Here is a 27,589-nt window from a genome sequence, read left to right on the forward strand (position 1 = left end):
AGGCGTTGGGGGGGTGGGGGGTGGGGGGGGGGGGGGGGTCATCTTATAATCAGGGTCGTCTTATATTTGGGCCAATACGGTAATACTCACTTTTTATTTTAAAATATAATAGTATTATCACACTTTATTTTGTTTATTATTAGATTTTTTTAAAAACTAAATAAATAAAGTGCAATAATATTCTTATTACTATGATTATTTGTAATAGTTATATTTAATAGGTCACATATATGTGCAGTGTGAGAACCAAACCAAATCTCCAGGTGCTTTCATGAGAACCAGACTGAATAAACTGAATGTTTATAATGTTTTTAATCTTCAAGAAAGTGTCTGGAAAGACATAATTTCAGTGTTTATTAGCTGAACGTAGTGAATGCCGCATACACTAGTTCATTAAACGTGGAAATAGTCGGGGGCTGTTCACACAGAATGTGTTTTTCCATTCCAATGCGCTACTTTTCCATTGTTTTTCTACGTAAACACAAGCTAGACGGACGTGTATGACCATTGTGCTCGCGTCTTGTTTCTTTTGCATCTTCTTGCACATGAGCACCACATAATTAGGTCGAGAATTTCAATTTTTGCACGCAGCGCCCCTCATCAGTGTCAGTTCCAAAACAGTGGACCAATCAGAAGTCTCAGGTTTTTAGATGCAGCGATTCGTTCTGTGTGAACGGCCCATAAAGGTGATGATACACGGGGCAACTTTTTGAGCAATGTTGCCGTCAACGGACAACCAGGTGAGACACAGGGCCCACGACCGATCTAAAGTATTCAGTTGCCCATTCTCAATGGGAAAGTGCCCAAGCAACATTGCTCAAAAAAGTTGCCCCGTGTATCATCACCTTGAGTGACAAATCTGAAGAACCTAGTGTTCATTTTCAAAAGTCATATTCAATCAAATTTCAAACCATCATATTAGTATATTAGGTTTGTAAAACTCTTGAGGTCCTAATAATATATTAATTTGACAGAAAATGGGCAGAATATGAAGTGACAGAGTCAGGTGTTGTGATTTCACAAACGGAAGGTGAGTTGGTAGTGAAGGTTCGTTTATCCACCAGCCAACTGAGAAACTAGATAATCTGCGTGTTTGTTTGGCTTTGTTCGTATTGTGTAGGAACCGGAGTGGGTTCTAGACCAGAGCCCAGCTGATAAAGCAGGCAGGTTTATCCTGTGCTGGGCCACTGTTGTTTTGTGGGTAAGGCAGGCACAGGACGACAATACTGTAGATCGGTTTCTGTGTGTGTGTAAGAGTGTGTGTAGCATTAGCAGCCTGCTTGCAGTGTGATCGCAGCTTTGAAAGACTGTAGTTGTAGAATTAATCTTTACTGTAGAGATGGCAGATGACTCATTGGAAACGGGAAGAGTCCTCGTAGAGAGCCACTGACAGCACTAGTACAGTGCTAGTTTAGGGCTCCTGTGCCAGGTGTGTGGTGGTGGTTGCTCATGATCCCTGCTTTGCTTGCTTGCTGTGTAGGAGATGGAGCCTTATTTACCTCTAACAAGCAAGTGTGCTCGTTCAGTACTGTCCGGGGCCACCGTCCTCTTCTGGGTGAGCATCAAAACCATCTGCTACTTTTGGCAAACTAATAATTACATTTTTTCATTTAATTTTTTCTTATATATATATATTTATATATATATATATATATATACAGTACAAATTGTGTCAAATTGTTATAAGTGCCTTTTTATATTAGCACATAATGTCAGGGATGTACAAAAATACAGTGGGGTCCAAAAGTCCTAAACAACATTGAAAAACTGGGATTCAAAATTTAATTTAACTTGGAAATTTGGATGTATTCAGTTTTTAAACATAAGACATGTTATACATTGAACAAGAAATATTTAAGAATCTGCACCTTTCGTCAATAATCAAATAAGCAAATGTGTTTAATGCTCTTTGAAGCATTTTAAAGTCATGCTGGATAACTTGAGGTTTTGTTTAGCTTGAGTCAATAAAGCAAAAGGGAGACACCAAATACTTTTTAAAATAAAACCCTTCACTCATTACAGAATGTACAGAAGCATTTTCACTAGTGGTCTCAGATTTTTGACTCCACTATATTTCTCAGCAAAGGGAAACTCTGGGACTCTCTCTCTCGACCCATGAGTCTCATCAATACTCCTCCTTTGATGTTTTCCCTCGTTCTTCTCCCTCTATCCCTCTAATGATGTTTGAAGTGTCACTCAAGGACAAAGAACACACACACACAGAGACACACAGATGATTATTTTGTGCAGTGAGTGATACTGTAGGATCACCCAGGGTTTTAATGTGACCAGCCCCTGTTGATCTGTGACATTCCCGTGAAGCTTCTCTCCAAGAGGAACACGGTATTGCTCAGAGGTTGCTCTTCAATAGCTCAGAAGACATAATGTTCTTAGTAATGTTTCATTTCATGAAATATATAAATTATTAACTTTGTCTCAAGAGAATTAAAAACAGACATATAAGACAGTTGTTGACATACAATAAGTGATGCTCTAATGTGGATAACAGCTCAGATCATTTCATGAAAAATGTTTCAGTTCATATTTGAGATCTCTGGTTTTTGATTGCAATCTTTGGTATCTTGGCACATTTGACCACTGTTTGAGACTCCTTCATTTAATCTCAGCCGGTCTAGACATATTTGACATATTAAAGAGACATAATTTGTCCTTTTTCTTTCTCTCTGTCGTCCTGTCTGTCTGTCCAGGCCACTAAAGAGGTGATCGAGCGGGAAGCTCCAGGGATGTCTCTGGCCATGCTGGTGGGCTCTCTGAAAGTCACTCCTCTGGGAATGCTCTCCAGGTCTCACTTCAACACATCCTCAACATGCTTGTCTCAGTGTAGAAGAACTTTGACTTTCATTCATAATTATACTCATCAGGATATTCAGAGAAAACTGATCCCAGATCAGCCTCTCAATCAAAGACATTGACTTCATTGAAATCAGACTTTCATTGCCTCGTACATAAGCTTCCAGTAGAGAAATATAACAGCTAGATACAGAATTATAGGAACATTTTCAGAATATAATAATAATGCAAATATCAGAATTTTATGGAAGCCTGTTTCTGCCATGGAATAAAAAATCAAAAAGGAATTGCAATTTTTTAAATGACAGATCTGACTTTTTTTCAGAATTGCATGAAAAAAAGTCCAAATTGTGAGATAAAAAGTTGCAATTACCTTTTTGATGTTTTTTATCACGTGGCAGAAACAAGCCATTATGGAATGCTATTATATTCAGAATTACAATTTACAATTGAATGTTTATAATGTTTTTAATCTTCAAGAAAGTGTCTGGAAAGACATAATTTCAGTGTTTATTAGCTGAACGTAGTGAATGCCGCATACACTAGTTCATTAAACGTGGAAAGAGTCGGGGGCTGTTCACACAGAATGTGTTTTTCCATTCCAATGCGCTACTTTTCCATTGTTTTTCTACGTAAACACAAGCTAGACGGACGTGTATGACCATTGTGCTCGCGTCTTGTTTCTTTTGCATCTTCTTGCACATGAGCACCACATAATTAGGTCGAGAATTTCAATTTTTGCACGCAGCGCCCCTCATCAGTGTCAGTTCCAAAACAGTGGACCAATCAGAAGTCTCAGGTTTTTAGATGCAGCGATTCGTTCTGTGTGAACGGCCCATAAAGGTGATGATACACGGGGCAACTTTTTGAGCAATGTTGCCGTCAACGGACAACCAGGTGAGACACAGGGCCCACGACCGATCTAAAGTATTCAGTTGCCCATTCTCAATGGGAAAGTGCCCAAGCAACATTGCTCAGAAAAGTTGCCCCATGTATCATCACCTTGAGTGACAAATCTGAAGAACCTAGTGTTCATTTTCAAAAGTCATATTCAATCAAATTTCAAACCATCATATTAGTATATTAGGTTTGTAAAACTCTTGAGGTCCTAATAATATATTAATTTGACAGAAAATGGGCAGAATATGAAGTGACAGAGTCAGGTGTTGTGATTTCACAAACGGAAGGTGAGTTGGTAGTGAAGGTTCGTTTATCCACCAGCCAACTGAGAAACTAGATAATCTGCGTGTTTGTTTGGTTTTGTTCGTATTGTGTAGGAACCGGAGTGGGTTCTAGACCAGAGCCCAGCTGATAAAGCAGGCAGGTTTATCCTGTGCTGGGCCACTGTTGTTTTGTGGGTAAGGCAGGCACAAGACGACAATACTGTAGATCGGTTTCTGTGTGTGTGTAAGAGTGTGTGTAGCATTAGCAGCCTGCTTGCAGTGTGATCGCAGCTTTGAAAGACTGTAGTTGTAGAATTAATCTTTACTGTAGAGATGGCAGATGACTCATTGGAAACGGGAAGAGTCCTCGTAGAGAGCCACTGACAGCACTAGTACAGTGCTAGTTTAGGGCTCCTGTGCCAGGTGTGTGGTGGTGGTTGCTCATGATCCCTGCTTTGCTTGCTTGCTGTGTAGGAGATGGAGCCTTATTTACCTCTAACAAGCAAGTGTGCTCGTTCAGTACTGTCCGGGGCCACCGTCCTCTTCTGGGTGAGCATCAAAACCATCTGCTACTTTTGGCAAACTAATAATTACATTTTTTCATTTAATTTTTTCTTATATATATATATTTATATATATATATATATATATACAGTACAAATTGTGTCAAATTGTTATAAGTGCCTTTTTATATTAGCACATAATGTCAGGGATGTACAAAAATACAGTGGGGTCCAAAAGTCCTAAACAACATTGAAAAACTGGGATTCAAAATTTAATTTAACTTGGAAATTTGGATGTATTCAGTTTTTAAACATAAGACATGTTATACATTGAACAAGAAATATTTAAGAATCTGCACCTTTCGTCAATAATCAAATAAGCAAATGTGTTTAATGCTCTTTGAAGCATTTTAAAGTCATGCTGGATAACTTGAGGTTTTGTTTAGCTTGAGTCAATAAAGCAAAAGGGAGACACCAAATACTTTTTAAAATAAAACCCTTCACTCATTACAGAATGTACAGAAGCATTTTCACTAGTGGTCTCAGATTTTTTAACCCCACTGAATATATTAGCTCTGTTCCAACGGTTAGTGAGCTGCCTGCATATGACAGTTTAAGACATCATATACAAGTATGTTATTTAATACTGAAATATATCTTGAAAATTATGTAGCTGTAGACTGTTTACTTAATATTTGCGCTTGCTATGTACTTCATACTTATTAGAGTTGTTAGCTTAGCAATATGCTAATATCAAATACATTTGAAATCAGATGTAAATCAAATCTCCTGCAAACTTTGCGTGAGGAGCGCTTTTTGTATAATGTTGGGTATTAAATTATATATTATGTTGTATTTATTGTCTGCCTTTGTGCAGTGGTCCAAATTAGGAACTTAAGAGGTTCCACTGTAGTTTGGATGCTGCCTATATTGGTAGTATAGATTCTAATAATAATTGTGTCCCAAATTACACACTGTACACTATGTATCTAGTGTTTGAATTATATAAGGTTATTTTGTCACCCCTCCATTATGTAAGTAAAGCTGTGACAGTTGAGTGCATGAAGTGTCCAAGTGTACACATTTTAATTTTTTTTTTTGGTTATTTAAGTGTATGTTCCAGGAATTTGAAATGAAAGAAACATTTTTTTTTGGATAATTTAATGTATACACACTATTCATACTAAATAAATTACATAGTGCATAAGTATGTGAATTGGGACGCACCTATAGTTTTGGAACAGAGCTAATATACACATATACTATACTGTATAGCAGATAGATTATTGCATAATCTGCATAAGACTTAATATTGAATGTTAATAAGTTGCTGGACTGTATGGACACCGAATCGCACATCAGTAAGTAAGTAAGTTAAATCAGTATCTGATGTTTGCTGTAGAACATTTTGCCTGAGGATGCATGTTTTTACCAGCATCATGTAGCATTTGACTGTTTTGACGTGTTCTAGTAAGCACTGCATGTTCATAGTTTTGTTTTTCTTTTTTAACAATATTTTATATATATATATATATACAGTACAAATTGTGTCAAATTGTTATAAGTGCCTTTTTATATTAGCACATAATGTCAGGGATGTACAAAAATACAGTGGGGTCCAAAAGTCCTAAACAACATTGAAAAACTGGGATTCAAAATTGAATTTAACTTGGAAATTTGGATGTATTCAGTTTTTAAACATAAGACATGTTATCACATTGAACAAGAAATATTTAAGAATCTGCACCTTTCTTCAATAATCAAATAAGCAAATGTGTTTAATGCTCTTTGAAGCATTTTAAAGTCATGCTGGATAACTTGAGGTTTTGTTTAGCTTGAGTCATTAAAGCAAAAGGGAGACACCAAATACTTTTTAAAATAAAACCCTTCACTCATTACAGAATGTACAGAAGCATTTTCACTAGTGGTCTCAGATTTTTGAACCCCACTGAATATATTAGCTCTGTTCCAACGGCTAGTGAGCTGCCTGCATATGACAGTTTAAGACATCATATACAAGTATGCTATTTAATACTGAAATATATCTAGAAAATGATGTAGCTGTAGACTGTTTACTTAATATTTGCGCTTGCTATGTACTTTCATGCATATTAGAGTTGTTAGCTTAGCAATATGCTAATATCAAATACATTTGAAATCAGATCTAAATCAAATCTCCTGCAAACTTTGCGTGAGGAGCGCTTTTTGTATAATGTTGGGTATTAAATGATATATTATGTTGTATTTATTGTCTGCCTTTGTGCAGTGGTCCAAATTAGGAACTTAAGGTTCCACTGTAGTTTGGATGCTGCCTATATTGGTAGTATAGATTCTAATAATAATTGTGTCCCAAATTACACACTGTACACTATGTATCTAGTGTTTGAATTATATAAGGTTATTTTGTCACCCCTCCATTATGTAAGTAAAGCTGTGACAGTTGAGTGCATGAAGTGTCCAAGTGTACACATTTTTATTTTTTTGGTTATTTAAGTGTATGTTCCAGGAATTTAAAATGCACTTTTTCTTTTTGATAATTTAATGTATACACACTATTCATACTAAATAATGACATAGAATAGTGCACAAGTATGTGAATTGGGACGCACCTATAGTTTTGGAACAGAGCTAATATACACATATTATACTGTATAGCAGATAGATTATTGCATAATCTGCGTAAAACTTAATATTGAATGTTAATAAGTTGCTGGACTGTATGGACACCGAATCACACATCAGTAAGTAAGTAAGTTAAATCAGTATCTGATGTTTGCTGTAGAACATTTTGCCTGAGGATGCATGTTTTTACCAGCATCATGTAGCATTTGACTGTTTTGACGTGTTCTAGTAAGCACTGCATGTTCATAGTTTTGTTTTTCTTTTTTAACAATATTTTTGCATGGATAATTGAGTAGTAATACTAATTGCGGTGAGTGAGTTGTTGTGTGTGTGTGTATGATGTGTACCTCTCTCACTCCAAAACCTAGATCTCTCTGATTATCGCCTGTATAATCGGTGTGATTTGCGTAAAACTTAATATTGAATGTTAATAAGTTGCTGGACTGTATGGACACCGAATCACACATCAGTAAGTAAGTAAGTTAAATCAGTATCTGATGTTTGCTGTAGAACATTTTGCCTGAGGATGCATGTTTTTACCAGCATCATGTAGCATTTGACTGTTTTGACGTGTTCTAGTAAGCACTGCATGTTCATAGTTTTGTTTTTCTTTTTTAACAATATTTTTGCATGGATAATTGAGTAGTAATACTAATTGCGGTGAGTGAGTTGTTGTGTGTGTGTGTGTATGATGTGTACCTCTCTCACTCCAAAACCTAGATCTCTCTGATTATCGCCTGTATAATCGGTGTGATTGCGTACCGTCTGGCGGTGTTTGCGGCGTTTGCCAGCATCATGAAGGACAGCCCCACCAATAAGCTGGATGTGGTGGGAACCCTCATCACGCCGCAGTTCGCCACATCCGTCACGGCTTCCTGCATCAACTTTGTCATCATCATGATTCTCAACTTCCTGTATGAGCGTGTAGCCATAAAGATCACTGATATGGGTGAGTCTTTAGAAAGTATATGGGACTCCCAGCCTCTTTTTCCCACCTAAAACCTTAAAAAATATTTAAAATTTAAAGTGATGTAACTTTTCAATAAACACAATAACTAAAAAAACTACATAAGGTTATTTGACCTTGGCACTTTCTAATTTCCGATTTGTGAACGGATCATTCTGATTTGTTCCAGTCAATTCATTTTGTGTTCTATAGCTTGTAATAAACAAAAAGAGAAACAATTGGATATTGTTCAATTAATAAAGTATTTCCATAATGTAAGGATTTTTGTGCGCTGATTTTTATTCACTTCTTCTTCTGTCCACAGAGGTACCCAAAACCCATGTGGAGTACGAGAACAAGTTAACGGTGAAGATGTTCCTCTTCCAGTTTGTCAACTACTATTCCTCTTGCTTCTACGTCGCCTTTTTCAAGGGCAAGTTTGTGGGTTACCCTGGAGACTATGCCTACATGTTCGGCAAGTGGAGAAATGAAGAGGTAGACCCGAGATCCCATGAGCCTGATTAAAGTTTTACAGTTTTCCTCATGCCATTATTTTACTGTATTAATCGAGTATAGAGTTTAAGGATAATATTAAATACATTAAGGAAAATGTATATCATCGTTTAATATTATACTCATTAGTAGATCAGTTTTAAAGGTGCTGTATGTACGTTTTTGACTGTACTAAAGCATAAAAATACCATATGTTTGCAGATATTTAAGAAGCATGCTAAGTTAACATACTTGCTTTTCTGAAAAACAATGCTACAGTCAGTTATTCTCCTTTGAAAATGTGCGTTCCGTGTCGGAATGTCTGTCTTTGTTTTGGTCTGTGTGACTCCGCCCACTGCGGGTTTACCCAATTGTATTTCCGGGTTGCCAGTTGGCGGAAAACAGCGTATTTCATTCATCGTCAAGTGCGCTCGTTCCTGTTGGTGTCGTCAATCTGGCAACCTGTGTGTGCATCAAGTCTGAGGAGGAGGGGCCGGGTGAAAAAAACCCTCTCCAATATGTTGAATTTGGACTGCAATACCTAGTTCAACCACATGGTGTCAATCCTACATACAGCACCTTTAAGTATTGTTTATTTCTGAACATCATAATTGTGTTTGCAGTGCGAGCCAGGCGGCTGTTTGATCGAGTTAACCACTCAGTTAGTGATCGTGATGGTGGGTAAACAGGTGTGGGGGAACATACAGGAAGCTCTCGTCCCGTAAGTCCACATGACATGACGTAATCACACAAGACTCTCGTTATCTGTTGCATGACCAGGGTATATTCTTAATGTTGTGCCTGCTTTGATGATAGTACACCGAGAATATTAATGATTCAGATCCACTTAAGATGTGTTCCTGTGCATGTTCATGTGTTGTGTATGTATTGTTAGTGGGTGGTGTTTTATATATCTCTCTGTCTGTGTGTAGCTGGCTGCGTAACTGGTGGGTGAGCAGAAGCGCTCGTAATCATCCGGAGAGTCTGTACAGCCGCTGGGAGCAGGATCATGACCTGCAGACCTTCAGTCAGCTCGGCCTCTTCTACGAGTACCTGGAGATGGGTGAGTGTCCGGCAGCTACAGTATATCTGTGCTGAAAAATATATAACTACATCATCATAGAATATATAACATATGATATATAACAGGTAGTATATATAAAAATTAAAATCAATATAGTATTTTAAATTATTACACGGCTCTCTGGAATACTTTGTACTTGATCTTTTTGTGGTTTCTACAGGAAAGCTAATAATTTCAGGTCAAATCAATATTTCATGCCCATTTATTTGTTACATGTTGCTGTGTAATGAGCCGGCTTTGAGCTGCGGTCCTGATCACCCTATCAGGGCTTATTATTTTGCAATTTAAAAAGAAATGGCTGACTGTACAAACCCTTTACATCGCTTCATTCAAGGGCTTTTCTCAGCAAATATTGAGCAAATTTTTTTTTCATTTTGAAATAATTTTTTTCAATTGAAAGCTCTGGTTCAAATTTCAATCTGTCACCCTAATTGAGATCCTTGTTGTGTTTGTGCCCAATTAATACTGCTCAGACGTTAAAGTAAGTTATGATCTGCTCTAGACTTAGGTCTGGGTCGATGCCATAGAAGAAAAGGCTGTGAGGGATGAACTTGCGGTCTTTGCAGTGGCATGCACTGGTCTTAGTTTTCAAAGTTTTATGGACTTTTTGTCTATTGCACGTTTTTTGGAAAGATGTCAGCTGATCAATTGGCATTTTGTTAATTTTGTTTAATCTTAGTTGTTAGTCTTGTAAAACGTTTAGTGTTGCTAATTACTTCATAATAAGTATTTTTAATGTAGCTTAACTACTTTAAATCATAAATAGCTTGTAATGACTACAGTTTCAAAGTAGCTTCACTTCAGCTTCACTGATTTACTTTAACTCACCAATACGGAGCCCCAGACATGACATGCAGGGAAAAAATATATATATCATGGCCACAAATTAACAATTAGTTCCCACGACTTATTGATTCATTACCTCCTTTTAAGGAAATCGTGAGCATGACTTACTAATTTGTTACCTTGTTTTAAGTACATCATGTGCACGATGTACTAATCGGTTCTGTTCGTTGTATGAATTGTGAATAGCCAATTACAGCCTCTTTGTGAACAGGCTACATCCTCGTTACAGTCCTGTCATAACTTGTTTCATAACAGCAGCAATAGAGGTCTTTTCTCACGACGCAAAAAAAGGACGGGGTTTATGTAATTGCAGAGGGAAGTTAGTAAAACATTAGTCTCGCGTTAGACTGACGGCAGAAGGACTGGGAACCTTGGCCGCTTTGAATAGCAAGGACCGCCCGAGAGGTCATATGACTGACAGGTAAAGCAACCAATCACGTTTCGTTTTGTGCCGCGTCATGTTTAGGGGCGTGGAAATGTCCCCACAATAACACACCGATGTGTAAAACTCTTGGACATATTCTAAAGTAGGGGATGCACCGATGTATCGGCCGCCGATATTTATCGGCCGATTTTTCCTCAATTTACAACCATCGGCATAGCGGCTATATAAGGAAAAAGGGCGATATAACAAACCGATGGTTTATTAATTAACTGTGTGAAGGCACTGAGCTGAATAATGTCTGTTGCATAATCCTAGCGCTGCTGTCTGCACTTTAATGCTAATCAAATACCAAAAGACAAAAGATCGCACACTATTCTTGACTAAATAACTTGTAACTTTCATCAGTGTAGCGGACCTCATCTGAATGATGACCAAAACTTTACTGATGTTTTATTAAGTTTATTGCGTCTTTTTTCACTCCAAAAATATCACCATAAGAGTTCAACAAAACACAGCACGAGAAGTGCACATTAAACTCTCTCTCTCTCAGTTGCATTATCATCAACACACAGCAAATTACACAAAACACTTATTACAACTAACAGTAAACAAATATATACAGATCTCAGATCTTTTCGGTGGGTGCTTAATAAACTGACAAACTTTAAATCCGAAGAACTGCGTGCTTTCATTACCCATAACTGCTCCATAGACTAGAAAACCCATCAAAATTAGAGTCCCGCCTTAGTAAAGGAGATCTCATACATATTTAAACTTACAAAAAATATTAAAATGTATACAAAAACTAAATAGAAGATTAAACATAATAAAGTCTGTTACAATAAAGAAGGATTAATATGTATTTAATTTATACAGTGAAGTGTTATTTTACATTTGTTTACTTTATTTCTGTACCTGAAAACTGTTAAACCTACCTAAAAAGCACTGTTAATTTAATATGTATCTTTGTTCTGTTGTATTTATGTAGGCCTGCTGAATGTTAAATGGATGCAATCCATGTTCATTAGAAATTATTTGATGATGCAGCAATAAAACTGCTAGTATAATTTAATGCAGGTGTTTTTGAACTTTGCTGATTTAAAACATGATCAAAATACTATCTATTTTGATGCCAAAATTTCAAATAAGAGAGGAAGTGACAAATATCAGAATCGGCCAATAAGTGTTCGTTAAAATCGGTATCGGTATCGGCCCCAAAAAATCCTATCGGTGCATCCCTATTCTAAAGATTCTATGCCGTGAACTTTAAATATTTCACATACTTTTGAAAATCCAGCCTTCAGTTGATCCTGATAAGCGCTCATCGTCACAGTTGTAAACACGACAGCTTTCTTCTAACATGAGGGGCTTTGGCGTCACGGCATCTTTGTTTCCAGAACACGACACACGTCTCCCGGAAATCCTGTAGAATTCAACCAATCAGATGACGACTTTGAAAGTGTTTCCAATTTTGTGTGTCATATACGTCAGACGTTCAGCCTACAGTCGGTGAGCGTGACGTCTGAAGCTGAGACTAGTAAACATATGCACAAATTCACTGAAATGAGGTAACGAATTAGTGAAACGTGTGCATGATTTACTTAAAACAAGGGAATTAATTAGTATATCGTGCTGGTGTATCAATAAGTCATGGGAACATATTGTAAATTTGTGGCCATGATATAATTTTTTTCTTTCCCACTTGTCATGTCTGGGGCTTCATACACCTGCAACTTCTATATGAACAAACTTTCAGCCTCCAATAACTCAGTTTTACAGACAGATGGTGCTGTAGCTCATCTTTATGTGGAGAAACATTTCATCTCATCTTTGTTTTGCAGTTATCCAGTTTGGCTTCATCACCCTGTTTGTGGCTTCTTTCCCGCTGGCTCCTCTGCTGGCTCTGATGAATAATATCTTGGAAGTGCGAGTGGACGCCTGGAAATTCACCACTCAGTTCCGCCGGCCCGTGGCAGCCAAAGCGCACAGCATTGGCGCGTGGGACGAGATCCTCAACATGATTGCCGTTTTCTCAGTGGTCACGAATGTGAGTCTGTATGAGATTAAACTCAAAAGTTATAATGAGTCAGGATCCACTTTGACTACATCAGAGTTGGTTGAACGATTCAAACTGATGGATCAGTGAGTAATTTTGACTGATTCATTAACAAGAGCCAGCTAAAAGGAATCATTGGTACATCTACATCTTGATTATATTATTTTGCATATAGCCTGTCGTCAACTTTCTTTGCTTATAAACTGGTAATGAAGCATACCGTGAACAGAAATATCAAAGTAGGTCATGTAACAGCATTAAATGTATTTTATTTGTCCTTCAGGCTTTCATTGTCTCATTCACGTCTGACATGATCCCTCGGCTGGTGTATAAGTACGCGTATCACCTGGGTACTGAGAGCACGATGGAAGGATACATCAACAACAGCCTTTCCATCTTCAACATCTCCGAGATCCCAGTGGAAAACCGTCCAGAGGAGGGCGAGAACCCGGATTGGTTCTACAGCTCCAACATCACCACCTGCAGGTACTGTTGTGTATGCTTGTGCTGTATCTCTTTATTGATAGATTTGTGCTAACGCTGAGAAGCGTGTCATAAACATGAATGCTGTGTGGATGCTGTAGGTACCGTGACTACCGCTACCCTCCAGGACACGAGAAACAGTACACTCACACCATGCAGTTCTGGCACATTCTCGCTGCCAAATTAGCCTTTATCATCATTATGGAGGTATGAGCTCTTAAACTGTCTTCTTTCCTGTGTCACAAATAACTACACTTTTGCATGCTTTTAAAAAGAGTACTTATCATGGAAATAAAAAACTTAGGGTTAGAATAATAAAATATACTTAATTGCAAACTGAATGTAATGTTTCCAGACACTTATCTGCATGTTAATTGCATAAATGTAATTATGGTTTAAATTTCAAATAAATGCATTTAGCTGAACTTGACCCTCTTAAGTATGGCAGACATCTTTATATGTATTTTCACTTCTATTGTCTTTGAAATATGGTTGAATATACTGACGAGCCTTTATGGGGAACCAAAACATACTTAAATATAATTTCTGTTGACTTTTTATGTCATATATTTAAACTTATTTGTAATTACACATTTGTAATGCTAGTTCTAATTTAGTACATTTAAAATATGGTAACTTTAAATGTAATCAAATAACGCAGTACAGTTAAAATTATAATCAAGTTCACGTGTGCTTTATCAACATGACAAAATAAGTGTTCCTGAAAGCATGATAAATGATTTTTACAAAGTGAATGTTTTAAAATTGAACTTAAGTGTGTTAAGAGACAGTCATAGTAAAGTACACTTAAGTGGTCTTTAATTTGATTAATATTATATTATCTGCAAGTAGTTGTTTGAAGTACACTACAAGTGCACATTCAGTACATTTGAACACTTGCACACTTACGTTGAGCAGTTCTTTTCCACAAGGCTGATTGTGTGATCCAGCTCTGGAGTTTTTGAATATGCTAATTGTAGCATTGTTAAGTGTAATGATAAAATCAGGTAACTATTTGTTAAGGTCCATTTGCACCACGATGAATCAAAACAACATATATTTCACAGACAGACATTCACACCACAGATATTCACACTCTGAGCATCACAGGTTTTTACAGGGAAACGTTTGCACTAGAAATGTGAAATACACTCCTGCCATTCATTAGTAGACTGCAACTGTTAATAAAACATATCTACCAACATGATGCAAAGATGCTTCATGATTGTACATCAAATGTTCACACTCATTATGAAAGGGTCCACTGAGATTGAACCGTTTGGTTTCTAATTCCATCACAGCAAAAATGCTTGGTCTCATTAGGCAGTTACCTGCTGTCAAATTAATAGCAATTTAGTCTAATTATTTAAAAAAGTAATGTGAAAAAATATTAATTAAATCTCAAATTAAATATTACACCCTGACACATTGCTTCATTCATTCTATGAATGTATCAGCTTATAATAATTTGATTGTTGATTTGACATGGCTAATAAATGTATGTTATCAGTATTGAAATAATAGTAAACTGCATTAATACTCTTCTTCTCTCCAGCATGTGGTGTTTGTGGTGAAGTTCTTTGTGGCGTGGTTGATCCCCGACGTGCCATCAGACGTGAAAGCTCGTACAAAGCGCGAGCACTACCTCATCCAGGAGTACCTGCACGACTACGAGCTGGAAAAACTCAAAATCCAGCTCAGCCAGAACGGTCCGAACATCGAGCCGTGCACATGTCCCGCCACAGCCGCCACGTCAGTGAAGCTGGAGGTGTTTTCAGACTGTCTGAGCTAACACAGGCCTGACCTTGACACTAGCACCTGAAAGCTTTCACTCAGCCCATGTCTCAAACCAGTCCTCTCGGTCTCATCACAAAATCACACGCCACTGGTTCCTCATATCTCACTGATTATGTTCGATAATCTTTTCACACCACATCCACTGTTTGGGATATTCCTTGACAAATCACTCCCATATTACGTCTCCCAGAGCCCTCATTTTCAGTCATGTGACCTCAAAGAGATGCCTACGTAAGGGGAAAGTTTGTCTAATAACTTTTACATGTGTTTAGATATACCTAAAGCCACGTGAGCTGTAACTCAGTTTCTGTCTATGCAGATTGGCGCTTTCACTCTTCAGGAACAATTATTGTAGGTTTTCTCACGCTTTCCACGTCATTGTTCTCTGTTGATGTCTCTGTAAGCCACTGCAAACATACAGGACAGACTGTTTATGGTCTGTGTGACGCACTGTGTGAAAGTCTGACAGTTGAAATGTTAGATTTCAGCCCAAAACCAAACTGGGTCAAATATAAACTGGACATTTCAGGATTTGTGTGATTCACTCTGAATTCCAGCATAGACTAGTGTCTCCTTCACAATCAAAATACAAGAACTCAAAATACAAGAACTCAGCGACAAACTTTATTGCTTAGAATGCCTTTAAGATACCAAAGATTAAAATGCCTTAACATCATAGACATATGCATGGATCCTTTACATTTTAATATGAAACACTTCTATTTACTGTATGTTCAGAATTCATGTACAAAGAATTTTATAATTATTATTACACACTGGCGTGGGTTTTTTTTGTTTGTTTTTTGTAAATTTAGTGTATTTTCTTTTATGATAAAAAATGTACAATATTTGACAAACTGCCACTCACATTATTTTGCAGTATTCTGTCATAGCTTGATGCAGCACCTTTTTTAAAGCATCCTATAATACTAGATTTATTTTATTTGCTGGAAATTGTATGCAAAAAAAGAGGTTCTATGCTAAAAATGAGTAAATATGCACACTACACTCTTGCTGTGCTGTTTGGGTGACGGAGGTGTTGAATCTTCACTCACATTATTTATAAAGCAGTTATCACTCTGTGTTCATAGTTAGAGGTGATCTGCACTTTAAAGCTTTACATTGATGGACAGGAAACAAACTCTTCTCAAAGCCAAAGTTGCTCTGGCGATTTGAAAGGCAAAGCTAATATCTTTTTAATGTGCCTTTATCTAAATGCAAAATCCACGCTGAGTGTTTATTTGTGTTTCCTTTACAATTCATTTACTGTGTTGTCCTGGTCAGAAGGACGCACAAAGCACTTAATGAGGAGTAATTTATCTCAGTGTTATTGAAGCAAGATGTGTGACAAACAACCCTTGTATTTATAATATGCCAGTCTGATCATTCGTTTGGCATTGGACTAAAAGTTTAAACTTCAAATAATTATAATGAGGACCATGAACAGCTGGCAGTTTGACATGTCTATTTGCTAATGATGATGACAAATCTTAGCATGTGCGTTTTGCTGTTATTTGTGACTTGAATATTTAATTTGGAAATCATTAAGTTTTTCTGTAAATGTTTTGTTTTCAGTCTCTGGTTTAAATATGAAGAATTTAGTCACCGTTTTGTCGGTTGTAGAACTGTTATTCATAAAATATTTGACTGTTGATTTATGTAGCTGACAATCTGCGAGCTGTGCTATGAGGTGAAAAGCCATTTATCAGTCAAACATTACCTGACCTTTTTGACATTTCAGCTAGACGTTGAAGTTATAGAGCTGTTCTGGGTGATCGAATGATCAGCGGTTATGCCTTAACCTTTATCTGCGTTTTTCTTTACGAACACTGTTTGAAGTTGATTTTTGCCTGTTTTTATGCATGGTTATTTTGGATGTGGATATGAATCTGAGTGTGTTTTTTTCTGTTCTGCTAATGTACAAGAAATGTACTCCGTTTTTCATTCTTTAGGCAAACTATTGTCATCCAAATAAACTATGGAATCCAACAGAGACTCTCTGGTCTTTAATTGTTGTGGACGTTGCTTTGAATTCTTATGTAAAAATTTCAGGCACTTTGAGAGAGGGTAGGACAATTATATTTCATATATATATATACTGTATATATATGACAACGTATGCTTCATCGTTAGTCCATAAGACTGATGGGTCAGTACTGCACATGCATGATTTTAATGTGATTTATGACATTACTTTGACAGCATTAAAACCACCTTTGTATTGTTATGTAGGCTTCCCTTGTGCTGCCAGAACAGCTCTGATTCATTGAGGCATGGACTCCTCAAGACACCGAGACATTAGCAGCAGATCCTTTAAGACAAGTCCTGTAAGTTGTGGGCCTCCCTGGATCGGGTTTGTTGGTCCAGCACATTCCAGAGATGCTCAATCAGATTGAGATCTGATGAATTCGGAGGCCAAGGCAACACCTTGAACTCTTTGTCGTTCCTGCAATGTGTCACGGTGCATTGCCACTGCCATTAGGGAACACCACAGCCACATGAATGCAGGACCCGAGGTCTGCCCAGAGCATTACACCGCCTCTGCCAGCCTGCCTTCAGTTCATCCCATGCATCCTGCTGCCATCTCTGCACCAAATGATGCACATGCATCCGGCTGTCTACCTGATCTAAAAAAAAATCAGACCAGGCAACCTTCTTCCATTCCTCCATGGTCCAGTTCTGATGCTCACATGCACATTGCGGGAGCTTTCAGCGGTGAATAGGGGTCATCGAGGGCTCTCTGACCGGTCTGCGGCTACAAAACCCCATTTGCAAAAAAACTGATGCACTGTGTTGTTCTGACACGAGGCCAGCATTATGTTTTTCAGCAGTTCGAGCTACAGTAGCTCTTCTGTGTAATCGGACTAGACGGGCTAGGCTTCACTTCCCATGTGCATCAATGAGCCTTGGGCACCCAGGACCCTGATGCCAGTTCTCCGCTGGTCTTTTCTTGCAGCACTTTTGCTAGGTACTAACCACTGCACTGAACACCCCAAAACTCGCTGTTTTGGAGATGCTTTGACCCAACACGAACCACAGAAAACAATTAATAAATTATCGGTTTACATCAGTGTTGGTGAATGTTGATGTGTATGAATCATTAACAATACATTAGGCTACTATAAACATTAAGGTCTTAAGTGAACATTCATGTCTGTACTTAAAATTACAGACTAAATTAAACATTGATTTAAAAATTGCGAAAATTCTACTTCCACTTAAAGCTAATTTAGCTTTTGTTTATGGTGACATTAAGTTATAAAAAGCCAAAAATATATATTATATTAACCTACATTAAGGAATATTTTGGCATCTGTGTAAAAATGTATTGAATAAATATTGTGGTCTTTAAGTAATCTTTTTACTTTGTGTGAAAATTGTGTCTGCAAAAATAAATGTTTGTATTTATTAATATGAAACAAAAAAAAATTAAGGTTTGACCAAACTTATAAATTTGGCTGTAGCAAATAAATATCTAAAAGTATCTTTTTTTCCAGTGTACACTATTTATACATTAAACATTTAATACCGTATACAGACATTGATATTGTTAGTAGTATACGATTAATTTGCCCCACAAATTAATCAACATTATTTTACATAAGAAGCTGAAATAGAAAAGCATACGAATTTCACACAAAGACATATCTGCACGAATTGCAACTTTGATATAATTATGAATAATTTAACAGATCCGGGCAAGCAAACGACATTGACTCCTGCATGTGCCGACCTGTCTTTGAGCGCCCGCTTGTGGTCATTATTCCTATTACAAAACACAAGAGTCATTTTTCATGCCCTACCCTTAAAGGGTTCATATGATGCGATTTCATTTTTTCCTTTCTCTTTGGAGTGTTACAAGCTCTTGGTGCATAAAGAAGATCTGTAAAGTTGCAAAGACTAAAGTCTCAAATCCAAAGAGATATTCTTTATAAAAGTTAAGAGTCAGCCACGCCTACCTAAAACGGCTCGTTCTAACACGCCCCCTGTGTGTGTGTGTGTGAGTGTGAGGGGAACAGGGTCACATCACGGGAGAGTGAACTGCCTGTCAGAAATCATAGCACGTCAGCCGTCTTTACCGCGACTTGTGTACTGCATCATCACTGTGTCTGTCAAGCGACTCTGGTCTTGAACTGATGGTAAAACTAAAGACATTATTAACTGTCTTGATATTTACTTTGAAAGCTAAAGCTGGCGATCACAGATGAGCACAGAACACTGTTTAAAGTCCCAGCCTCAGAGGAGACAAAGAGAGCAATGGATTTACTGATTTATTTACTGTATACTGCTGCTGCCACACAGATCTAAAATAAACATGTGATTTATTTCCCAGCTGTTTACCTTCACAGACATAACCCACTGTTTTTGCAAGCATCTGAGAAAACGAGCGCGTCTGATTTCACTCCCCTTGAGACGTTGCAAAGGGATCTCATTATAATATGTCCGCCCCTTAATCTGTAAGTTTCCACCCACAGTGCGAAAAGCAACAACGGTGTAGCAGCTCTAATGCCATGGCGAAAGTTTGAGCAAAAAACTTCACAGACACATTCTGGGGACACCAGAGACTTATATTACATATTGTAAAAATGGGCATATTATATTATACTGTCTCGGCCCGCAAGAGCCCACAATGCCAGTGAAAGCTGATTACTTGAGGGTGTTTAAAAAGCCTACCTGATAAAACCACTCAGTGCATCTAAGACTAATATGACATGACTCATACATGTGTGTTGCCAGTGGCTCTTAGTTAACAGCTAGATGTCAGTGCATGCTATTTCAGCAGTTCATGAGTGAAAGAGAGGAGCGCGCACGCAGCTCACCCGCGTTCATGGAACAGCTGGACGCGCGCGCTCTCTGTCCACGGTACTGAACGAGCTCTCGCGCCAGACCTCTGTTCTTGCTCTTTCTTTGTCATTTTCCTGGTTCGGGCTTTTCCGCAGGCGAATTCCGATGGAATATTCTCGTTTATAGTCGAGAAGATGTCGGCAAAATGGAAAACCGAAGAATTGCAGAAGTCGCAGGAAAGGGAGTTTCAAAGGACATCTCAGTGGCTGTGAATCAAGCTTCTAATGTATTGACTGATCTCGGTGTTTTATAAGTCGTCTACGAGGAATAAAAGCGCATTTTTAACTGGGTCGAACAATACTGCTCAGGTTTCCACACTCGAGGAATATGCTGAAACATTTTATAGCCAATCCAAATTAAAATTTCTTATTAATATCGAGTGGAATATTGTTTTTGGCGATGGATACGATGAAGGAACGAGTTTTGGCCCCCGGTAAGGAAAGATTGAGGAATCTGGCCGGGAAAACCCTGGGACACATGCACAGGTATCAGCCCTTCCTTTGCGAAAATAAGACAAAAAAATTACAAATCACTAATGATCTTTACAAAAATATGAATCGTTTATTATCTCCATGTCAAAATACCATTTAGGCAACACGTCTACTGAAATTCAAATGATTTTTCCTCCTCCGATAACCACATAAGCATGGCTATATATATATATAAATCACATAATTCATGATGATTCATTAATCTGCAATGTAGCGCGTTCTTTTCGCCATATTTCGTTAGGAGCAAATAGAAGTGACCATACGCGTTAAAGATCGTGTATAGATCTGGAGATGAAAGAATTCCTCCGAGGATCGCTCCTCTGCCCACAGCGCTCCTGAATCCATTCATAATGCATCGAAAGAAAGTCGTGACATGACGAGCGAAGAATAAATCCTTTTCAATAAATTGGTATTATTATTACTGGTATATTTTTGTATCTATTTTTAAACGATAAAGTAAAAACAAACTGTAATGATTTTAGTAGCTCTTAATCTCAGCATTTTCCGGTTTACCTTGTCAAAATCGTCCAGATTCTTTGTGTTTTATGAAAACTGTGGATTTTTCAGAGCCGTGTGTGTGTGTGTGTGTGTGTGTGTGTTGTATAGATTACATTTAGGCCAGAGGTTATGAAACGCTTAGAGTCAGAACGGTTCACATCACAGAAAAGAAAAATCTTCGCTATGATCAGATCATTCGTATAAACCACAACATTATAACAAATATGAAATTATATCTTTTCATGTAATTCGTTTTGTATACTGGATTATTTCGATATTTTAATGTGTGTTTCGTATATTTAACCGTCGAAGCAGCCACAAAAATATGTAATCAACGAAAAAAAAAAATCGTACTGTATTATATCAAGCTACGGTCAGGTCTGCATTAATAAGCTGTAATGTATTTCGATAAAAAAAAATGCTGCAATGCGGTTCAAATAACTCAGTTTGCCAAGTCGTGACAAAAGATTAGAATCGAGATATTACAATAGAACTCTGTCTGTCTTCTTCGTTTGCTGACTGGCCGATGGATTGAATTATTAAATAAAAGAAAACATTTTTGATGACTTCCTCTCCGCAGACTCTATGAAATGAATTTAATTAATTAATTAAAATAATAATAATAATAATAATAGTCGTCTCTCAGAAAACAGATGTGTATTTTGTATGATCTATTAGCAAACATAGAACGTTCCCCTAACGTTCCGTGTGTGCTTTTTTTTACTCATAACGTTCCACGAACGTTTTTGTGAACGTAACAGGGTCGTTTTTGTGTGATGATCCAACAGTCAAGCGTTCTTATGGTTATTTTACCTTGCTTTAGTTTAACACCCCCAGAACGCTCCAGAAACACACACACACAGGTTTGTTTTTATGATTTATGGGGACTCTCCATAGGCGTAATGGTTTTTATACTGTACAAACCGTATTTTCTATTGCCCTACACCAACCCTACCCCTAAACCTACCCCTCACAGGAAACTTTCTGCATTTTTAGATTTTCAAAAAAACTCATTCTGAATTATTTATAAGCCTTTTGAATTACGGGGACACTGAAAATGTCATCATAAATCACCTTCTCGTTGTAATACCTATGTCATACCCATGTTATTATACAAATTTGTGTCCTCATAAACCACATAAACATGCACACACACACACACACACGCACGCACGCACACACACACACATACACACACACAATTGGAAAGAAAGAAAAGAATTGCTGCCCTTGAGACATTTGTTTCAGAAAATGAGCAGTGCTGTATCTTCGCAGGGTGATGGAGAAGAAGCAGAAAACGGGTGAGGTTATAGAGCTGACGGAGGAAGGGCGGCCCGCGCAGATCCAGCAGAAGAAAGCTCCTCTGTGCGACTGCACGTGCTTCGGGCTCCCGCGCCGCTATATCATCGCCATCATGAGCGGCCTCGGCTTCTGCATCTCGTTCGGGATCCGCTGCAACCTCGGAGTCGCGATCGTCGGCATGGTCAACAACAGCACCATTCACCGGGGCGGCAAGATCATCATCACAGAGGTGAGCTCACCTGTCGGGGCCCAAGCTCCTCCCTCGAGTCTCCTGCCAGTCAGAGCATCTCACCATCTGAGTCCTTTAGATGAAGAAGTAGAAAAAAAAAACAGTTCAACATACACTGTTTCACAAAAACATATATATATAAGAAATACAAAATCTAAATTTTATGAGGAAAATAAATGCAAAATGTTTCTTTCAAAGCGTTTAACGTGAACGTGTTTTTTTTTTTTTCTTTACATTTTTTTCTCTCCCCCAAAGAAAGCGAAGTTTAACTGGGATCCGGAGACGGTGGGAATGATCCACGGCTCGTTTTTCTGGGGCTATATAGTGACACAGATCCCAGGAGGATATATATGCTCACGGCTGGCTGCTAACAGGTAATTCACAATGCGCGTTTATCTCGATATTCAAATTGTTTCATAGGCTACATTTAATTTCTTTCTAAACATCACAAATATTTATTTATTTATGTCTTATTTTACATAGTGGTTTGGCAAGAGTTTGAATGCTTTTTTTTAAAGGCCAAATCATGTGGTTTCTGTGCTTTATTTGGTTGCCATGAGCCCTGAATGCAGAAGAGCAGGCACGCTTTCCTCTGGAGAGCTCATTAACCAGCAGACAGCCTCACGTGACTCTGTGTGTTTCTCACATTTTCTCTGTTCACTGTGAGACACGTCCTGATTCAACAAAACTTCCTTTGACTGAAATAGACTCATATTTTTAGATCCCTAGTATGTAGATATGTAGTAGAGACCTATAGCATATATATATGTGCAATAATATACACTATATGTCAATGTGAAATACTATCTCTAGTCACTAAATCATTCATTCCATTTAAATTGTACTTTTGTATAAACGTACTGTGCATATCAACGTGAAGGCCAACGTGCAATACTATAAATGGTCACTTTACTCGGATTGCTCAATGTGAATATCAGGACTCAGTCACTTGTTGTATTTACTTGCAAAATTGTACTGTACAGTCTTATAGTATTTATTGTCTGTGGTTATATGTTTGTTTTTCTAACACCAGTCAGGAGTAGTGCTCCTAATTTCGTTGTATACAGAAAAATACAATGACAATAAAGGCGTATTCTATTCTATATATATATATACACACACGTCTATGTAATTATATATGTACTTTACATATGCACACCATAAATATGCATATGCACCATATATATTAATATTTGATCAATTAATGGTTCATAAATCAATTTATGTAAATTGTATTCTAAAATGTTATAAATGGTGTATTATTGCACAAAATTGCCAAGAGATGTAGTCTGTTAAATCACCTTTATTTATATAGTGCGTTATACAATACAGCTGCTTGAAAGCAGCTTCACAGTACACTCTAAAAAATTTTTTAGAGTGTAATAATCAGGAAAATAACAGAATCAGTGATGCAGACTTCTTCAAATATGAGATAAATTAAGCAATAAAGCTGTAAAGCAGCTCTACAGAAGACATTACTGAATATCATTTTACAATATAGTAAAATACAAATGCAAAAATAAAAAACACTAAATAGTAAAGACAGTAGCCTGTATATATAGGAGCAAGTCTGTCTGAGCATCTGTTAAATGTGGGTTTTACATTGTGTTCTTACATCTTGGCTTTGAGAAGGTTGAGCTCTCCATTCACTTACATGAATTTGATTTCACAGATTGAAACAGATGGCTGCAGCCTATGTAAATTAGATCTCACACAATAAATAAAAAATGTGTTTTCCTGCCTTTGAGCATTCTTAGAATGATTTCTCTGCTAGACACTGCTGCCTTCGGCTACTATTGTCTACACAGTAAATGTTATTTACTATCGATCTTGGCATTTATTCCTTTTTTTTCTTTTTTGCATCTGCTCTACAGATCAGTCAAGTGTATGGTTGCTGCCGATTGGATATAGTTTAACTCCCCAATCTATGATTTCAAACCATTAGAAACTATTAGCAAATTGCTTTTGTGCACACTTTGATCTGCAGGGTGTTTGGTGCTGCTATCCTGCTCACGTCGATTCTCAATATGTTCATCCCCTCTGCTGCGCGTGTGCACTACGGCTGTGTCATGTTCGTCAGGGTACTACAGGGCCTCGTCGAAGTAAGACTCTGTTCTCTCTTTTAATCCATGTAGTGTTTATTCATTTGCTGATTAGTAATTCAACAGATGTTTTACACTAACCATATTTCAGGTTCAGTCCCACCAGAGCAACCAGATGCTGGAATATTATTACGGGGTCATGTTTAGTTTGACAGCATTTGTGGCATAATACCATTTAGCAGTAATTAGGCAGTAATTTCGACTCATCTCTCAGTTCAAAACAAATAAAACTTGTCTTTATGATAATGATGAATGTTAAAGATACACAGTTTAAGTAAAAAGTATATAGCACTTGTGACAACATCCCTGTGTATAGCCCCACTCTGCCCCATTACAACCAGTGTGTGACTTCTTGTTCTGTCTCCTTTAATAATAATAATAATAAAAATAAAAAGGGTTAACAGGACATCACATCAGTGATGTCAGACTCACGTCACGTTCAGGTGCATTATCCCACTGACTGTACATCAGTACAACAGACACACTGAAAGCACAGGAGTGACGGGTTAGAAGAGAACAAACAAACTATGAAAAATGAAAGCTTGAAAGGAGAGAACAGGCTTGTGATGTCATCTCTTGAACACTGAAAGAGTTTTAGCAGCTGCTTGCTGCTTTGTCTGTGTGCTGCTCATCTGCTATATTGTTCACAATGAGTGTCGACTGTACATGAATTAAAAGCCATTTGAGGTTTTATTGTAAGCACAGTAGCTTGTGTTGTGTGTATTGACATTAGCTCTGTGGATGTGCTCTCCTCTGCTGGCCGCAGCAATTTGTGTCTATCAGTGACTGATTGTGTGACAATTAGCTGCTAATGAAGATTTAATAGGGGGCATTAGTGTGTTTGTGGTGAATCAGATCTGATCAGACTGCGTTTGTGCAAGTCTGCATGGATCATTAATCCTTATTTGAATTGCCACTGTATGTGTTCATTTGCTAAAGGTTAGATTACTCTCTGTTTTTTATGACCCATGTAAGACATTCCATGAATGATTTGAAATAATTTATTACATAATGAATGTAAATTCACAGCATATATACAAATATATTATCTCATTTACATAACACAGCCCTGCTGATGTGAAAAAGGCCTAATATTACCTAATCTGATGATGCTAATTTAAAAATATCTATCAAATCTTTACATCACGTTCAGTTTTTTTTTCAGCAAAATAATGATTTTTCAAAAATATATAATGTATTATGAGTATATACTGTATATATACACACACACACAGTGAACACACACACACACACACACACACTTATCAAAATAACAAAAGAAGTCACGTCGAAAGTCTCATTGAGAAAACTAAGTATTATAAAGAGGTATCATTACAATCTGCAAATTAGTGTAAAAAAGTGGAAATCAGGATTCAGCATAAGATAATGTCTTCAGAATTATTCATACATGTGAAAATCATCTGAGAATCGAACAAATAGTTGTAAGTTGCATCATAGGGAGATAGGAATCATGTCTTTCTGGCAAAAAAAACAAACAAAAACAAAACAAAACAGTTAGAAACAAGCACTGGAGTTATTTCAGCAATGCAGGACTGTGTAATTCAAAAATATATCAATAAAGGCAATTATTTGACACTATTTTGATCGATTAAGGTGATGGATTGACATGTTTCTGTGTGCGTCCAGGGTGTGACCTACCCAGCATGCCATGGGATTTGGAGCAAATGGGCGCCGCCCCTTGAGAGAAGTCGCTTAGCAACCACCTCTTTTTGTGGTAAATACGATTTCCCTTTTTAAACGCCCACATAACACAGAATTCCCAAAATAAAACCTGTAAAAACACCCTGTTTCAGGTTCATACGCGGGCGCTGTGGTGGCCATGCCGCTGGCTGGAATATTAGTGCAGTACTCGGGCTGGTCATCTGTCTTCTATATATATGGTAGGCTTATAATCTTCACTGTGAACTTCTGAGATGATCACAGACTTTTCTTTTTTGGGTGTATGATTTCATGACACTCCTTGGGTTACAGGGAGTTTTGGGATTGTCTGGTACATGTTTTGGATTCTGGTTTCATATGAGAGCCCAGCAGATCATCCCACCATTACAGATGAAGAGAGGACTTACATAGAGGAGAGTATTGGAGAAAGTGCCAAACTACTGGGGGCAAATGAGGTACGTTCCATAGTTTGCTTTCACTGGACAAATCTGAAGATCCCATGAAATCACATTCGGGGTTTTCTGGGTGTTAGTCAATGTCTATTAGCTTAAAGGCCATTTTGAAAGATATTAATGTGCTCAGGATCCATTAAAGGAGACATATTATGCCCCTTTTTACGATATGTAATATAAGTCTCAAGTGTCCCCATAATTTGTCTGTGAAATTTCAGCTCAAAAGACTCCACAGATCATTTATTATATAATTTTGAAAATGCCTATTTTGAGTGGAAGCAGAAACACGCTGTTTTTCGGGCCTGTGTCTTTAAATGCCAATGAGCTGCTGCTCCCCGCCCCCTTTTCCAGAATAGAGCTGTGCCTTTACAGCTCATACCTGCTAAAACATCTGTTTTGGTTCTGATTATCATGTTTATCGCGCTGAGATCATGTGTTTTAAACCATATGAGTTTAAACTTCTGATATAAGTTTTTCTGAGCGCACACATCCGAAGCACACGGACAGAAAGCGGCTGTCACAGCATGTGAGTACTAAACTAAGTTCTCTTTCACAGACAAGTTTACGTTAAAAACACACACGAGTTGCAAAAACAGCCGGTTATGTCTGTGAAGGTAAACAGCTGGGAAATAAATCACATGTTTATTTTAGATCTGTGTGGCAGCAGCAATATAAGCAATTTTGCTCAAACTTTCGGCATGGCATTAGAGCTGGTACACCGTTGTTGCTTGCAAAAACACAATGACGGCGCAGTGGATGGAAACTTACAGATTAAGGGGCGGTAATATTATAATAAGATCCC

At 37.6% G+C, this 27,589-nt stretch overlaps 2 protein-coding genes across 3 annotated transcripts in view; both read left to right on the forward strand.

Moving 5' to 3' along the window:
• ano5a (anoctamin 5a) overlaps window positions 1–15,964 on the forward strand; it is a 49,234-nt gene extending 33,270 nt beyond the window's left edge. For both annotated transcript variants that reach the window (XM_016238576.1, XM_016238577.1), the window contains 9 exons: window positions 1,481–1,555; window positions 7,820–8,048; window positions 8,371–8,540; window positions 9,161–9,258; window positions 9,470–9,600; window positions 12,694–12,899; window positions 13,192–13,394; window positions 13,493–13,598; window positions 14,947–15,964. In XM_016238576.1, coding sequence (XP_016094062.1) covers window positions 1,481–1,555; window positions 7,820–8,048; window positions 8,371–8,540; window positions 9,161–9,258; window positions 9,470–9,600; window positions 12,694–12,899; window positions 13,192–13,394; window positions 13,493–13,598; window positions 14,947–15,183 — 1,455 coding nt within the window. In that variant the 3' untranslated portion in view covers window positions 15,184–15,964. The remainder of the gene's footprint in view (window positions 1–1,480; window positions 1,556–7,819; window positions 8,049–8,370; window positions 8,541–9,160; window positions 9,259–9,469; window positions 9,601–12,693; window positions 12,900–13,191; window positions 13,395–13,492; window positions 13,599–14,946) is intronic.
• Window positions 15,965–20,049: 4,085 nt separating this feature from the next.
• The window catches only part of LOC107555703 (vesicular glutamate transporter 2.2), a 13,721-nt gene continuing 6,181 nt past the window's right edge, over window positions 20,050–27,589 (forward strand). The window contains exons 1-7 of the mRNA XM_016238582.1: window positions 20,050–20,518; window positions 22,298–22,553; window positions 22,809–22,927; window positions 24,541–24,655; window positions 26,303–26,390; window positions 26,470–26,556; window positions 26,648–26,790. Of these exons, the coding sequence (XP_016094068.1) occupies window positions 20,433–20,518; window positions 22,298–22,553; window positions 22,809–22,927; window positions 24,541–24,655; window positions 26,303–26,390; window positions 26,470–26,556; window positions 26,648–26,790 (894 nt within the window). The 5' untranslated portion in view covers window positions 20,050–20,432. The remainder of the gene's footprint in view (window positions 20,519–22,297; window positions 22,554–22,808; window positions 22,928–24,540; window positions 24,656–26,302; window positions 26,391–26,469; window positions 26,557–26,647; window positions 26,791–27,589) is intronic.

This window comes from Sinocyclocheilus grahami, unplaced genomic scaffold, assembly GCF_001515645.1.
Source record: "Sinocyclocheilus grahami isolate Dianchi unplaced genomic scaffold, SAMN03320097.WGS_v1.1 scaffold543.1, whole genome shotgun sequence".
NCBI lineage: Eukaryota > Metazoa > Chordata > Actinopteri > Cypriniformes > Cyprinidae > Sinocyclocheilus > Sinocyclocheilus grahami.